This window comes from Vombatus ursinus, unplaced genomic scaffold, assembly GCF_900497805.2.
Source record: "Vombatus ursinus unplaced genomic scaffold, bare-nosed wombat genome assembly UNPS02014863.1, whole genome shotgun sequence".
Lineage (NCBI taxonomy): Eukaryota > Metazoa > Chordata > Mammalia > Diprotodontia > Vombatidae > Vombatus > Vombatus ursinus.
In genome coordinates this window covers 10,556,004-10,572,958 of record NW_020954641.1, presented here as the reverse complement: position 1 = coordinate 10,572,958, position 16,955 = coordinate 10,556,004, and the positions used below count along the sequence as shown (strand labels likewise).

At 36.1% G+C, this 16,955-nt stretch overlaps 1 protein-coding gene across 1 annotated transcript in view; it reads left to right on the top strand.

Annotated features, from left to right (window-relative positions):
- DOCK2 (dedicator of cytokinesis 2) overlaps positions 1-16,955 on the top strand; it is a 497,074-nt gene that overhangs the window by 217,519 nt on the left and 262,600 nt on the right. The window contains exon 27 of the mRNA XM_027841714.1: positions 16,041-16,136. Coding sequence (XP_027697515.1) covers positions 16,041-16,136 — 96 coding nt within the window. The remainder of the gene's footprint in view (positions 1-16,040; positions 16,137-16,955) is intronic.

The following is a 16,955-nucleotide window of genomic DNA, read 5'->3' as shown; positions in this document are numbered from 1 at the left end:
ATGCTGAGGAGAGACACATATGGTTTTCTACTTTCTTCTGTGAATTTTGCTAGCTAGGCCTATTCTTTTGATTAGAAGGTGAATGGCCACTGAAGAGAAAAGAGAATTCTGATACAAGTCTATTCTCTTTTTAAAAAAATAATTAATAATTTTGTCTTAACATAGCTGACAATTCAATAAAGTTCAATTAAATGAGGATTTATTAAATACCTGCTGTTTATCTGCAAGGCTCTGTGCTAGGTACTGAGGACACAAAGAGAAAAACCAAAACAGTATTATTGTTGTTGTTATTTTTATTCCTGACTCCAAGTCCTGCACTTTCTCTAATGTTCCCCATAATTGCCCTCTTGAGGTGTTGTCCAAGATTTCCTGATCCCAGCCAAGGATAACACCTCCTTGAGTAGCTTACTTTCTGCTTCATTCAGAATGGATCCTGGCAGGGAAGCAGATATAGAGAAGTGTTTTTTCCCATAACACTTTGGCTACCGTAAAAGCCTTCTGTTTCCTGGCTGAGCAGGTGAGTCATTCTGGGTCTGTTACCACTTGGATTTTCTTCCTATTTAATTCTGGGGATATATTAAAAAAAAAGGTCTCTGAATACCAGATGCAAAGCTTTGCCAGGTAAATACTAAAAATCAGTAGTACGTTCTTTTGAACACACTGAGCATAAGTCTCACATTTCTCACATGAATCCACTGCCACCTTGAGCCAATAGAAATGCTTCCAAATCACTTCCAGAATAAATCTTTGTTCCAAATGTCCGAGATAACCATAGGGCTTAGGCAGCACCTTCTGCCTTCACATCCCTCATGTTAGATTGATTATGGCCTAAGACAGGAACTCATTCATTCTATGACTCCAACTTCTGTTATGCTCAATAGTATTATATCCTTTTAAGCCTAAGTCCCCAAGGATCATGCCCCCTTTTCTTAGTTTGTGTCATTTCTAGTAGACATCTGTCCTGCAATGGTTCTGACTACAGTTGACAGTTGAAACAAAGTAACTTTGCATATTCTTAGTCCTATTTTCTTTTATGAACATTCCTGCATGTCATGCATTACCTTCATAAACGGTCTAGGCTTCACCATAGATTCTGACACATGGGATTATGGGAGAGGGTTTCTAGATTTACATTTTTATCCTCTGTCTGGTAATATACCTTGAAGTCATAGTTGGGGAGGGTCCCTGCTTATCTCTGGTTGGAAGCTTCCTGTTTAATATTTGTCATATTATGTCAGTGTGTCATTGTTTATTTATAGGCAGTATGACTCAGTAGATGGAGACTTGGTCTCAGAGTCAGGAAGACCTGGCTTCAAGTCCTGTTTCTGACACATATTGGCTGTGTGACTCTGGACAAGACACTTAGCCTCTCAGTATCTCAAGCAACTCTCTGAAGAGTTGTAGACACCATCTGTATTGGTAGAGTGTTTTCCTCATCAGGAATTTCATATATGAATGAAATTACAGGTCTGTTCCCCAAAACTTGGAATTGAGTTCCAAACATATAGCATCAGAGCTTTTTAATGACAGGTCACTTCCTAAATAAGAACTTGAATTCATGGTTAGCATAATAAGGCTAACTCTTAGCATAGTCTTAGTGGCAGAATATAGATCAGTGGGTACCTCTCAGGTGCAGAGATTTGCCTCACTAGATCTAGGATCCCCAAGGTTCACCCAATACTCTTGGGTTCAAGGATGCCATTCCAGAACCATAGAGAACCTCTTCCTTTCTCTAGCCAGAGACTTTCTTCCTCTAAGAGGCTTTGATGTCACCATCAGATCTCTTTCTTGATGTTTCTTTCTATTTCCAAACCAGCTCGTGCTTTCTCATCCTGTCCCTTTGTCCAGGGATACTTTTTATTGGATTCTGAGATCCTGGGACTTCTCTCCAATGGATTTAGCCCTTTGCCCAAGTCATTATTGACCCTCAAGTTGAGCAACACTTTTCTATTACTGGCAAATCTATACTATCATAGAAAGGACCTTAAAGATCATTAAGTCCAACCTTCTCCTTTTACAGATGAGGAAACTGAGGCCAAGAGTGGTTAGTTGCATGGATAATTAGCAGCAGAGTTCAAATGTCAACCTAGTTCCTCCAGCTCGAGCTCCAGCTCTCACCCTCTGTCTGTGAAAAAAAATCATATAATTCTAGTTAATTGACAGGAACCTTAGAGATCATCTCATTTATGTTTTTACTTAGGGCAGGCATACCTTCTGCAGCATCTGTAACCATCAACTCCCAAATCATTCACAGAATCGTTGTGAGGACAAAATGAGATTGTAAATGTAAAAGCACTTTGTAAAGATGAAGAGAGGTATACAGATGCGAGGCAGCAATATTGCCTGGTGAGCTACAGGGTTTGGACTGCCCTTTATTTCCATGAGTATTTTCTGGAGAGCAGAAAGGCTGTTGATTCTGCCAGTGGGAGGCAATGACCCAGAAGTCGCCTTTCACTGAGGAATGCAATAGCATCTTTGAAGAGTAAGATGGCAGGGGGCAGGAGTGCGTGATGTGGCCTTCTGCCTCTCCCTTTCTTTGAGTGGCATGTGATACTGCCCTCGGAGCTCTTGTGTTTGAGAAGTGCAGTGAACCATGATTGACAAAGCTGCTTAGTATCAACGCCAAGTACAGATGGAGCAGGGAGTATAGGAGGGCAGGTCAGCCAATGTGGGGTGGGGGCAGGGGAAGAATTGTTGGGAAAACATCAGGAAGACAATTTCAGAAAAGGGGGCTGCACACATATCTGCCACTGCCATCCCACCTATGAAGCCATTTCTAAATGCTGCACTTTGTGGGAGGAGTATGCAAAAGAGAGTTCATAAATAATAAAAGGAAGGAATCTGGACTAGTTGTGAGATGGGAATGAGAGATTGCTTTTGCATTAGCATGTAAGGGGTGTGTTTGGTCTTGTGGCTATGGGCAATGATGGAAGAGCTGGGGGATGGGAGGTCTAGAGGGAGTATTCTGTGGTACAGGGAAGTTGGGGATCAGCCAAGGTACTGGAATAGATGAGCCTGCTGCAGGAGAGACAGCTCTGGGTATGTTAATCTTGGAGATGTTGAGAATCACTAAGTGTGCTCTGTGAGCCCAATGGAGATGTGTGAAACTTTGCTTGCTTCTTTCTTCCCCCTGCCTTCTTGAATCAAGATTCAATATTTCTTTCAAATGATTACTACAAAATAAAGCCCAACCTGCAGTGGAGTGATGGAGTGACTTAATAATATGCCTGCATATGGGTTCATGTAGGTAGCATGATGCACGCACAACCTATGCCTTCGTAGGAATGAATGGCAAGGAGTATGGGGAGTGAGCTGGGGAGGGATGGATAAGATCCTTGAATACCAGCCAGAAAATTCTGAAGATCAGCTGGGAATGTTGGAGTATGAGGAGACTTGGCTTGCATTTTAAGTAGATTAAGGACACTTAAAAGGCAACATCAAGTAGTGGATTAAAGGTGAGCTTTGGAGTCAGGAAGATTTGCGTTCAAGTCCAGAATCAGACACATACTGTCTGGGTGACTCTGGGCAAATCACTTAATCTCTCAGTGGCCCCAGACAACTCTCTAAGACTAGAGGAAATGAGTGTCTCAATTTAGAGGGGTGGCTTGTATTTAGGTCAATACTGCATCATACTGGAAAGAGTATTGAACTAAGAGCCCGGAGACCTGAGTCCTATCTTTGTTATTAAGCTAGTAGTGTCACCTTGGGCAAATTAACTCCTTGGGCAAATTCTGCCCCTCAGTTTCTTCATCTGTTAAAAAAAAAAAAGGTTCCACTAGTTCCCTCTATGGTTGCTTCTTGCTCTGAAGTCCTTCAATCTATGAGTATCATTCCCAGGAGAAAGATTTCTGAGGCTTACTTCACTCTTTGATGTTTCCTTTTGCTTCCCCATGACTTAAGGACACTGTGAATCCGAAGTCCTTTCCCAGCTCACCCCTATGTTTAAGGCTCCAATAAGGAGCTACTTAAGGATAATTGCATGCAGCAATTCCTTACCCTCATGGGGGCAAGAATTAAGGACTGGCTTCTTATGACAGTCTCAAACAATAATAGATTCTCTGCAGAGCAGCTGCAGATGTTAAAACTTCACTGGTGTTCAGTATGAAACTAGCCATCGGTTTTGACATTTTTCTTTTTAGTCATATTTACCTACCCAAGTCACAGAATAATAGGAGTTTAAAGTCAGAAGATACCTTAGAGTCCAGTTAATACCTGAACAGGAGCTTCCTCTCCGACACCCTTGATCCACTTAAAGACCTCCATTGAAAGGGAACCTGCTTCCTCCCAAGGCAGTCTGCTCTACCATGAGATAGTGCTAGTTTTTAGGAGTTTTTTCTTACATCAAAGTAAATCTGACTTTTGACAACTTCTACCTCTTGCTAGCTCTGCCCTCTTGAGACCAAGCAGAAAAAGCCTAATCCAGGGGCAGGGAACCTGCAGTCTCAAGGCCACATGTGGCCCTCTAGGTCCTCAAGTGAGGACCTTTGACTGAATCCAGAATTTACAGAACAAATCCCTTTCATAAAAAAATTTGTTCTGTAAAACTTAGACTCAGTCAAAAGGCTGTACCCAACGACCTGAAAGGCCATATTTGGCTTTGGGGTCAAAGGTTCCCCGCTGCTGTAGCTAGCCTGTCATGCTCATCTTGGATGCCAGCTAGCTTCTGTGGTGTCAGCTCTCCCTTCCAGTTTCATGTCACTTGCCAATTTGACAAGCATTCTATTCTATGCTTCCATCCAAGTCTTTGACTCGAGTATTTACGGCACAGAGGCCAGGCAGGGCCCTAGGGTACTTCGCTCTAGTCCTCCCTCCAAGTTACACTGTCCGGCTAATGACTGCTCTTTGGGTCCTATCATTCAACCAGTCTGACTCCATGTAACTTTACTATTATCTAGCCCACATGTGGACCATGAGAGACCCGATCAATACTTTGCTGAAAAATAGGCATACAATGTGTAGAACATTTCCCTAATCTACTAACCTAGTACTTTGATACTTTGAAAGATCTGTGAAGAAGAAAGCAATTCTATCGAAAATGAATAAAAATCATAATGAATAAATGAATTTTAATGAATAAAATTTATTTTAATTGAAATAGGAAAAGTATTTATGGCAAGACTATTTAAATATTGAAAAATAATCATACATAGATACTTCATTAAAATATTCTTACCATGAACATAGTATAATGCACAAATCAGTACTTTATTTTAAGAAACATCCATTGAAGGGGAAAGTTTCTTCCAATTCAGTAAGTTTTTTTTTTCATTTTCATTATCAATGTTGCCTTCATCTTCAATCAATACACAAGTTTTTATTAAACACTTACTATGTTTCAGGCACTGTTCTAGGTACTGGGAGTTCAAAGAAGAAAAGGAAATAGTCCTGCCCCTCCAGGGGCTTATGTTGTATGAGAAGAGACAACATGAGTATACACATTAAGTATAAACAATATACAATAATAATACACAAAACAAATGTTAGGGAAGAATTTTGGAGTGAACTCATCTAAAGGTACTTGCGAAGAGTCTTAAGGAGAGCATTCTCATTGTTTTCTTCTTCCTTATTTTCCTACTATGTTGTCATCTTCACCATCATCCATTGCCTTTGAAAGGCAGCACTTTTTGAAGCCCAGGCTGCTACATTAAGTAACTGTTCTTTCCCATGTAGTTATATTCACTGAAGACTTGGGAAATTTTCCTCTTAATGTGGGCATGGGATACTGGCAGAGAGTGACAAAAACACTCAAGATTTTTTCCTTTTTTTAGTTAATAAATTTTGTTTTGACACACTGTACAAAACCCCAGTTTATTGAGTTTTGAATTCTCCACATTGGCCTTTTGCAGCGAAGTGGTACACTGGATAGAATGTTGGTCCTGGAGCTGGGAGTACTCATTTTTGTGAGTTCAGATCTGACCTCAGCACTTATTAGTCATGTGACCCTAGGCAAATCACGTAACCCTATTTACCTCAGTTTCCTCATCTGTAAAATGAGAAAGGAAGGAAATGGCAAACTGCTTCAATATCTTTGCCAAGAAAACCCCAAATGGGGTCACAAGGAGCTGGACATGACTGAAAAATGACTGAACAACATTATCCCTTGATAGACAAAAGAGCAGAAAAGTATGAGCGTGTCTAGTAGTATATGCAAGTTTATCCTTCATTGGTTCTTTGTTTCTCATAATAAAATACTGGTTTTCGCTTTATAAGTTAGTTTTGATGTTGGTTAGAAGCAGTGTTGTTCATTTGTTTCAGACTCTTTGTGACCCCATTTGGGGTTTTCTTGGCAAAAGTATTCCCTTTTCTAGCTCATTTTACAGATGTGGAAACTGAGGCAAACAGGGTTCAGTGACTTGCCCAAAGTCACACAGAGTAAATGTCTGAGGCCATATATGAACTCAGGAAAATGAATCTTTCTGACTCCAGGCCTGTCATTCTAACCACTGTGCCACCCAGCTGCCCAGAAGCAGTGTGGCGTAGTGACTAAAGGGAGCTAAATAATGCCAAGAAAACTAGGTTACAAACCTTTTCTCTATTTGGTCCCAGGATCCCTTTGCAATCTGAAAAATTATTTAGGAGCCCAAAGAGCTTTTGTTTATGACATTTTAATTTCTAATATGGAAAATATTGACAGATGTCTGTCCGTATTTTCCATATTAGAAAGTAAAATGTCATTTTCTAAAAATATTTAATAATTTATTTAAAATAACAATAACAAATATATTACATGTTAACATAAATAACATATATTTTATGAAAAATTACTGCATTCTCCAAAAGTAGTGAGAAGAGTATCATTATTTTACAAACTTTTGCACATCTCTCTGATTTCTGGCTTCATAGAAGGTGACTGTATTCTCTTATCTGCTTCTTCATTAAATCTGTTATAATTTGTTATTTTTGTTGAAAAATATGAAGAAAATAGAGCTTCTCACAGACATATAGTTAAAAAAGGGGGCAGTGTTTTAATAGCCAAATAATGTCTCAGTATTATTGTGAAAATAGTTTTGACCTCTCAGACCCCGTGAATGGGCCTTAGGGACTCCCAGGGGTCAATAGAACCACTCTGAGAACTGTTTCTCATACATGTAGGTCCATAGGCAAATCTCTCAGTGTCCCAGAAACGTCTTAAACTACATAAGTTACAAACAAGTTGCTTCCTGCATCTGTGGAGGAAGTTTCTTCACCAGGAATTCCTTACACCAATGAAATTACTAGTGGGGTGGGGCATTGCTTTTCATCTGAGTTTTGTTGCTGTTTAAAGTTGTCTTGACTTATGTGCTTGTAGTAATGTTGTATCTTCTTCTTTCCTATTTTATTTTTATTCTGTATCATTTCACACCCAGACTTCCCATATTTCTTTTAGTTTTTCATATTCATCATCCTTCATGACACATTAACATTATATTATATTATATTAATATACCACAATCTGTTTAGCCATTCCTTTGGCATATGGTTTGTTTCCAATTTTAAATGGTGTTAATATGAATATTTTTGTACAGGTAGGTCTTTTGTTGTTATTAATAACCTTTTAGGGGAACAAACTCAATAATAGAATTGCTGGGTCTGTTAAAATTATTTTGTAGCTTTATTGTATAATTCTAAATTGTTCCCCAACATGTTCGGATTAATTCACAGCTCTGCCAGTAATGAATTAGCTTATCTCTTTTAAGACATTTCCTTCAGTATTGAATTTGACCATCTTTTACCATCTTTGCCAATTTGGTAAGGATGACATAATATATCAGATATATTAGAGTTATTGCCATTTCTATTTCTTTGATTATTAGTGATTTTTTGCACTTTAGAAGTCTTTAATAGTTTGCATTTCTTCTTTTAAAAACTGATTGTTTAAGTACATTGACCCTGGAAAATGGCACTTAATCTTATAGATATGTGTCAGATAAACCAATCAAGTAACAAACATTTATTAAGTATCTATTTTTGTGCTAAGTGCTAGGGATGTAAAAAATGGCCAAAGATGGTTCTTGCTTTCAAGGAACTTACAATCTAATGGGGGAGACACCATGCAAACAAATACATATAAAGCAAGCTATATACAGGATAGATAGGAAATAATTAATAGAGAGAAGGCACTAGAGTAAAGAGAGATTAAAGAAAGTTTCCTGTAGAAGGTAGGATTTTAGATGGGGCTTACAGGAAACCAGGGAGTTCAATAGTCAGAGCAGAGGAGGGAGACCATTTTTGTTGATGTTTTATGTCAGACTTTGCCCAAAGAGGTTTCCTGCAAAAAGAACTTCCAGTGGCTATATTTCTCCTTATTTTAGCTGCATTTATTTTATTTATGCAAAAACTCTTTATTTCCATATAATTAATTAAGACTATTTGGACATTATGGATACTTAGCAAGTAAATCTCTCACAATAGTTGTGAGAGCTATAAAACTCCATTCTCTGTAAAGTTTTTCATGATATGTCTTTTTATATTTAGCTCATTTGCCAGTTTTGAATTTATTTTGATTTATGGTGTAAGATGCTCATCTAAATATGTTTTCTGCCAAACTGCTATTCACTTTTCCCTGCAGTTTTTCTTTAGTAAAGAATTATTTCCCCAGTACTTTGTGTTTTTGAGTTTATAAAAGACTAGATTGTTGTATGTACTTTGTTCAAAGTCTTAGCCCAGTGCCTGGCACATAGTAGGCACTTAATAAATGTTTATTGAATTGAATATTTTTCGCATTGATCAACTTTTCTGTTTTTAGCTAGTACCAGATAGTTTTGATAATTACTGCTTTCTAATGTAATTTTAGATCTGATAATGGCAAACTTTGATTCTTGCTTTTTTCTTTATTTTCTTAAGGGTGAGGTTGTACCCCTTATCCCATTTAATCATAGAAGGCTCAGACAGCTCAGTTGCATCATTCAGTCTAACAGAAGTGTAAGCTAAGTACTAACATGTCCTTAATCATTTTGAAAAAAAAATAAAGAGCTTTGACCATTGGGTAAAAATAGATGATGCCATGCAGACATATCTCATGGTAGGCTGAAAGAATCAAACATATTTTTGTGTTGTGTATTAAAACAGCAGGTCACTGAGGACAAACTAGTCACATTGAGGAAAGAAAATTTCAGAAAGGATGACCAACTCCTTGGGGTAAAAGAAACCTAGGCCAGACACTAGGAAGGCACCAGTCCTCAGAGCCTAGCAGAGAACTACATGTGTGAGGAATCTAGGTGGTACAGTGTATAGAACAGTGGACCCAGAGTCAGATAGACCTGGGTTCAAATATTGCCTCAAACACTTAGGAACTATTGGACCAAGGCAAGTTACTTAACTTATGTCTGTCACAGATTTCTTATCTGTGAAATGAGAATAATAATAGCAACTTAATGTTGTTATGAGGATGAGAGAGAATATTTTAAAATCACTTTGTGGACCTTAAAGTGCTATATAAATACTACCTATTATTACATGGGGCAGCTAGGTGGTGCAGTGGCCAGGCTTGGAGTCAGGAAGATTCCTCTTCCTGAGTTCAAATCCAGCTTCAGACACTTACTACCTGTGTGACCCTGAACAAGTCACTTAACCCTGGTTGCCTCAGTTTCTTCATCTGTAAAATGAAGCAGCATCTATGAAAAGGAAATGTAAAATTACTCCAGTATCTCTGCCAAGAAATTTCCAAATGGAATCACGAAAAGTCAGACATAACTGAAAAATGACCAACCATCATTGTCATCAGTTATTACATAGATGTTTGGGCATTATCTTCTCCCTTAGACTGTAAACTCCTTGAGAGCAAAGACTTTTTTTGTGTTCCCCAAGTTTTCAAAGATTGTTTTTTTTTTTAACAACTGCCTTTGCTATACCTACTTATTAAAAGCCTTTTGAAAAGCAAATTAAGCTTACTGACTGATTATCAAAGGAAAGTCCCCTGGTGAGGGCTCTTGAGCAATAGGACTGGAAAAAGCCCAGCCCCTCAGTGTTACCTTTAGAACCTTGAATAGTAATAGTCAGCTGCAGCTGCTGAGGGGAGTGGGAATTGTCAGGTCAGCCAACCTGCCAGTTGGAGTAGGAATTGAGGAAGTAGCCCTGAGTTGAGGCTACATTTTTTAATATATTCTTACACTTTCGGTCCATCAAATAAGTTGTTATTGCCTGATTTTATAGGGTATCCTCTTGGTAATTTGAATGCTTCAGCATTAAATCTATTGATTAATTTGGGTGGTATCATTATTTTTGTAATATTTGGACAGTGTACCATTGAACATAGAATATGTCTATGCATAATTATGTCTTTCCTTATTTCTACAAAGATGATTTTTAATAGTATTTATAGAAGTCCTTTGAGCCTTGGTTTTTAATTCCCAGATATTTAATGCATATTTTTATTATTTAAAAAGGTATTTCTTCTATCTCTTCTTCTTGGTTTTTGTTAGGACTCTAAAGAAATAGATTGTATTTTGTATCTTCTATATACATATCTATATCTTCTGTATAATCTGTAGATTATATCTTTGTATCATTGGAGCAATTCGTTATTTTCATTAATTTTTGTTGATTTCTGCAGCTTTCAAAGTGAACTATTTTATTATCAACAGAGATATTATTGCATCCTCTTTGCCGTTAATTATTTGCTTAATTTTTCTTATCTTATTGATGTAGCCAGAATTTCTAGTACTGCATAAAATAATAATGGTAATATTGGGCATCCTTACTTCATTCCTAATGTTATTGGGAAAGCTTCCAGTATTTTTCCATTACTCCCCAATAATGCTAGCCCTTGATTTTAGATAAATACTTTTGATCATATTAAGGAAAAGTTCTTTCATTCCTGTGCTTCTTGGTGCATTTAATGTAATTGAAAGATACATTTATTGAAGACTTTTTCTGTATCTATTGACATAACCACGTAGTTTTTGTTATTAGTAAGATTTATTATGTTAATTATATTTCAAATCTGTAGCCATTCATTTATTCTGGATATAAATCCAGCTTTGCCATAAGGAATAGATTTTTGGATATGTGGCTATTATATCTTTGCCAGCATTTTATCTAATGCTTTTGTATCAATATTCATTAGCAATATTCATTTATTGTTCTTTTTCTCTGCTTTATCACCTATTCTGTGAATCAGGTTTGTGTTTTTCTTATAGAAAAAGTTTGGTAGTATCTTCTTTCTCAATTTGAAATAGTTTATGCAGCATAGAGATTACTTGTTTTTTAAATGTTTGTTGGAATTCATTTGAAAGTCTATCTGGAATTTAAAGTTTTTTCCTTTGAGATTTCATTTGTGGCTTTGCCTAATTCCTGTTTCTGAGATTATGTATATTGCTTTGTTAATGTTTTTGTGTGGCTGTTGATTCGTTTCATTTATATTTTGGTTTTTGACTATATTATTCAGTATGTTATTTTTAAAATAATTGAAAATTTTATTTCTATGTGTTTCTTATTTCTTTTTTATTTAGTTAGTCAGTATTTTTTTCTTTCTTTTCTTTAAAAATGAAATTAGCTAATAGTTCATCATTTGTAAGTCTTTAAAAATAGCTCTTTGGTTTATTAGTTCAATAACTTTATTTTCTATTTGACTTATATTACTTTTAATTTTTAACAACTTTTATGTTCATTTTAGGCTTATTGATTCATTAGTTTTCTTTAATTGTATGATTAGTTCATTCATCCTTCCTTTTTGCCCCCTCAGTATTGAGATATATATATATATATATATATATATATATATATATATTTTCTTCTTCTTCTAAGAATTGGATTAGTTGTACACCATGTATTTTGGTGTGCTGTCTTCTCATGATCATTCTCTAATATAATTTGTCATTGTTCCTGCAATTTGGTCTTTGATCCAGTTACTTTTTAAGGACGTTTTTGTCTCTATTTACATCTGAATAATCTTTTGGTATTTCTCTTGTTTGCAATTTTTACTACATTATAGTTTGTAAGGGTTGTGTTTAAGATTTCTACCTCTCTGCATTTGTTTGTGTGACCATAATATGTGATCAGTTTTTGTGTTAGTTCCATGGGGATCTGAGAAATTTATATATTCCTTAAAACTCCCATTTATAATTTTCCCTAGTTCTATCAGATTGTTTTCTCAGCATTCTGTAAAATTGTATAATTTCATCTTTAAAATTTTTTTCTATAGAAGTTGTCAGGCTCCGACAAATAATATTAAAGTAACCTACAATTTCCTGTCTTACTTTTTTCTAGGCTTTAAAAAATCTTAGCTTTTCTTCAAAGATCTTACTTGTTATGCCATCAAATACACATGTTTAATATTGATATTGTTTAATTACTATGGTGCTTTTAATCATAAAGTAGTGTTCCTTGCTTGTTTTTCTTGTTGTTAATTTCTCATCCAGTATGATGAATGTAACTCCTGGTCTTCAAAAAAAATCAATCAAAACATGATAGGTTTCAATCCAGTTCTTAGAATCTTCGAGTCTATATTTTAGGTGAGTTTCTTGCAAGCAGCAAATTACTGGGTTTTATTTTCAAATCCATTCTCCAACTTGCTTTATTTTTATTATTGAATTCAGTCCATTAATATTCCAGTAGATATATGTATACATATATGTATATATATTTACTGTTAAATTACTTCTCTCTCTTTGTCTCTCTCTGTCTCTCTCTCTCCCTCTTTCTCTCTGTCTCTGTCTCTGTCTGTCTCTCTCTCTCTTAGCATGACAAGGTATTGGGGTAACTTTGATTTTTAACAGCTCATCCTTACTCCATCAATTAATACCTATCCTCTCTCATCAAAATACAGATGAAGCTTATCCTACTTTGTAATAATATAATAATAATCCCTTCTCCCACTCCAATACCTAACAAAGATAGATCTAGTTAGTCTGCTTTTATAATCGTTAACATTAGGAAATGCTTTCTTTTACTGAATCCCAATTTTTTTTCTTTGATTATCCTTCATTTGAGGTTATAGAATCCAAGAAATATTATTTTACTTCTTCCTACCTCCCCTGATTTCCATTTAGTCCACCTCATGATTTGTTTTTATTATTTGCCTTTCCAACAGATTCTTCCCTAAAATTCCTAGCCTTTCTATTTTCTGTGACCCTTACACTAGGTATGATTTAAAAGCTTATTATTAGCTTATTATAATATGGAAGTACTATGTTATCCTTCACTTGTCTGAATGAAAGTTTATATTATATTTTAACTGTTCTTATATTTCAGATCCTTGGTTAATTTACATGTCTAATCTCTTCCAAGTTCTGTATTTCTCAGTCCCGTCTCCTGCATACTTCACATTACTCCTTCCCCCTCAAATTTTTTCTAGCCTTTTTGAACCATTTTTTCTCATGTTGGAATATGTTCAATTTTGTAGAATAGGTGCTTTGAGAGTGCAATTTTCAATCATTTTCTATATCACATTCCATATATGATAAATAAATTGCTTTTTCTTGTCTGCTCATAAGACTCTCTCTTTGATACTGAACCTCTGATATCTGGCTACTACATTTCTGTTTGAATTAAACCTGGAGTGCTGTCCTATGGATATCCCATGAATTCTTCTGATTTGTTTTTCTATTTTCAGTAATTCCAGTGTAATTTTCTCATTTACCTTGAGATATGGCAACAACACTTTGTGTTTTTTTTTTTAATTTTCTAGAAGACTGTTAATTCTCAGATTATTTATTCAAACTCTCTACTCTAGTCTTGCCACATTGGATTATAAAAATTCAAAGATTTGAAATTTACTCTTTTAAAAAAATTTGCTCTATTCTGTCTTTTTCTGCCTTTGCTTATTTCTTTCACCCTAAGTGACTCTGCTTTTATGACAGTCCACTGCTTCATTGATATTTTCCACCATCTTTTCTGTTATCAGTTCTCAAGTTCTTCATGAATTATTCCTTTAGTAGTCCCAGTTCCAGTCTTATAGGTTTCAAGACTACTGCTATATATCTTATTGTCATTCTTAACCACTCTGGAAAGTCTTGTGCTATATCCCTTCTGCCTTCAAATAGTGAAGTTGTAGTCTTTTTTCTTTCCTTCTGGACATTTTTCTTCATTTCATTTTACCCCAAATTATCTATTTATTATATGATGGCCTCATTTTACCTACTTATTTATTTTGTTAATTTTCTTTTTAAAACAATTTAATATAACAGCTCCTCCTCAGCAAGCATCCACATAACTCTCTCTGCAAAGAACATTTTCCCAAAGAGTAGTTATATTTATTGTTAATAGAATGGATGTGCCCTTTGATTTAATAAAATGATATTAATTTTAGCCATTACATTTGATCAGTTTGGTTGCCTTTCCATATCAACTTCATTCACATTGATATAACCATTGTGCATGTTTGTCTTTCTGTTCTGCTTTCTTCAGGTTGCTTTACTGTATCATATTTCTACATTCTCTGAGTTGTTTATTTATCTTTCCTTATTGTATAATCATATTACATGGCATTTATAGAACATAGTTTGTTTAGCCATTCCCCAGATGCAGGACACATATTTTGTTTTCAGCTTTAAAGAAATCACAGCATAATTAATACTTTTATGAACGTTTTTGTATACATGTCTGTATTTCCTGAAAAGAGTTTCCTGTCAGTATTTTCCTTCCCTTTTTTTTAAAAGACATACCCTATTTCAGTGTTTTTAGTGTTGAGGAGCAGCTGATTTTGGTCAAGGCCACTTCCGCCACTCTCTAGCCATAACCTCTTGTTCTAATTAGATTCTTCCCTTTGGTGCTTGTCCTTGGAGGGTTTATTCATAACTAGTGCTGTTTCTAGTTTCAATATTGTGAATAAATGCTATTTGAAGATTTACATTGTGATTGAATTCTTTGAACAAATTTCCATCACCTAGAGGACAATCTACTTATTCATGATAACCTCTTCTCTATCTAGCTAGGGCAGTCCTCAGACAACAGACACAATCATTTACCAAGCCTGTGCTTGAACAGACTGACAGCCCTAGTGGAACATGGGTATCCACAGAATTTTAAAAGACCTAGAGGAGGGCCTTCAGTGAGTTAGGCAGATATTCTGTGGATACTTTATGGTAGGACATGGGCAAAAATTAAATAAAATGAAAAAATGTGGGCGAATTGTAATCTATCACATTGGAAGTCGTGCTCACATCAATGAGATTACTCTACACTAAAGTCACTACTTGTTAAACCTCCAAATAAGTGAGTGGATTTTTTCTTGGATATTGTCATCCGTGAGAGCAGCATCATAGCATCTTGATAGAGCTGACTTTGAGTGAAGAAGTCCTGGGTTCAAGTCCTGCCATGGGTACCTACTAGCCATATGACCCTTGGCACATCAGTTAACCTTTTAGTGTTCTAGACAACTCTCTCAGACTATAGTTTTCATGGAAGATGCTGCCCTGTATTGGCTCAGAGAGTTTGTCATATCAAGGACATCAAAGTACAGTCCTTATCCCTATTTTCTTCCATATTTTTACTGTCTAATAAACTTGTGACTCCCCTAGATTTGTCTCCCATTTGAATAATTCATCATGTAACCAGTACCATTGATTTTTAATTGATGCCTTTTGTTTTTTTTTATATCAGTTCATTCTAAATATACTCATCATTCCCCCTCCAACCCCTACAACCTTATCTTATCACAAAGAAAAGCTGCCACAATACCAGCAACATATAACTACTAGATTGATTGGGTCCTTTTATAAAAGCTGTGCAGTATGCCAAAGTTCATCATTGTTTTAGGAGATCATATCTTAAATTATGCTTTCTTTACAAAGGTAACAAGAGTGGAATTATAGGCTCTACTCAGTTTTATACAAAATGAACAAATTGTAGCATGTGAATATAATAGATTATTATTGCCCCATAAAAAGTTATTAATATGAAGAACTGAGGAATACTTGAAAAGACATACAGGATGATGTGGAGTGAAGGAAGCAGAATCAGGGAAACAATATATACAGTAGCCAACCCGAGATTATTGGTAGCATATCTGGAAATGTCTGTGATGTAAAAAATAAAATATATCAATAAAACTTGAATTTAAAAAGTAACTTAATGGATATGTAGCTCTGATTTTCATGTAGGTGCCTATTTCTATGTTACAGGTGTCAACTTACCATCATATCCAAGAAATCATGGTTCAGCTGCTTCGCACAGTGAATAGGACAGTCATCACCATGGGGCGTGACCACAGTCTGATTGTGAGTAGTATTTTCCTTCTGTCCAGATGCCTCACAATCCTGCCTAAGCCCTGTTTATGAAAGCCGTTGGAGAAATTTGGATGAGCCAAGACCCAATTCAGAGCTTAGCTGCAGCACCCAGCACAGGTCATGTCTCTGTGGGCATGGGTTTTCCCAGGGCAAATTTGGTATCTACAAGGAAGGTTCAAGGACCTGAAATAAAATAGCGTTTAGGATTTGTCCACTTTTCTCAGGAGAGCAAAGGAACTGTAGTAATTCTTTGGTGAAGGTGGAGAAACACAGGGTTGCTTTTAGTGAGAGGTGGTTGGAGTGGGATTGAGGGTTCCAGCATAGGGTCATCAGCCATATCTGCTTTGGCCTCATAATGAGGTCAATGCCCACATTCAGGGTCCACAAAGAAGACTATATGTAAGGGCTAGGTAGATTGGATGTTTTTTGGAAAATGTTCTTTGTTCACACAAAGTTCCCCAGGAGTCTTTAGACTTGACTTCTTTGTAGGACTTATTGGGTAGGCCACCTGTCAGAATAACCACAGGACAAGATTTTTGCCAAGAAACATATGATTTTCCTCTGAGATGAGGATACCTTTGGTAAGTCATTGTCCTGGCTGTCCTATATTTCTCCTCTCTACATAAGCAAGTTCCAGCCCCCAAAACTCAGATTTCATCCTATTTACTTTAAACCAAAATCTTAAGGCCTCAGGTTTAAGTGTCTTCAATAGGGACCTACTCCTACTTACACAACAGCTCACCCACCCCACTATTTCAACATCCCTAACCAGTCAACATATTAGATTTTGTGCCCATGAAGCACATTAAA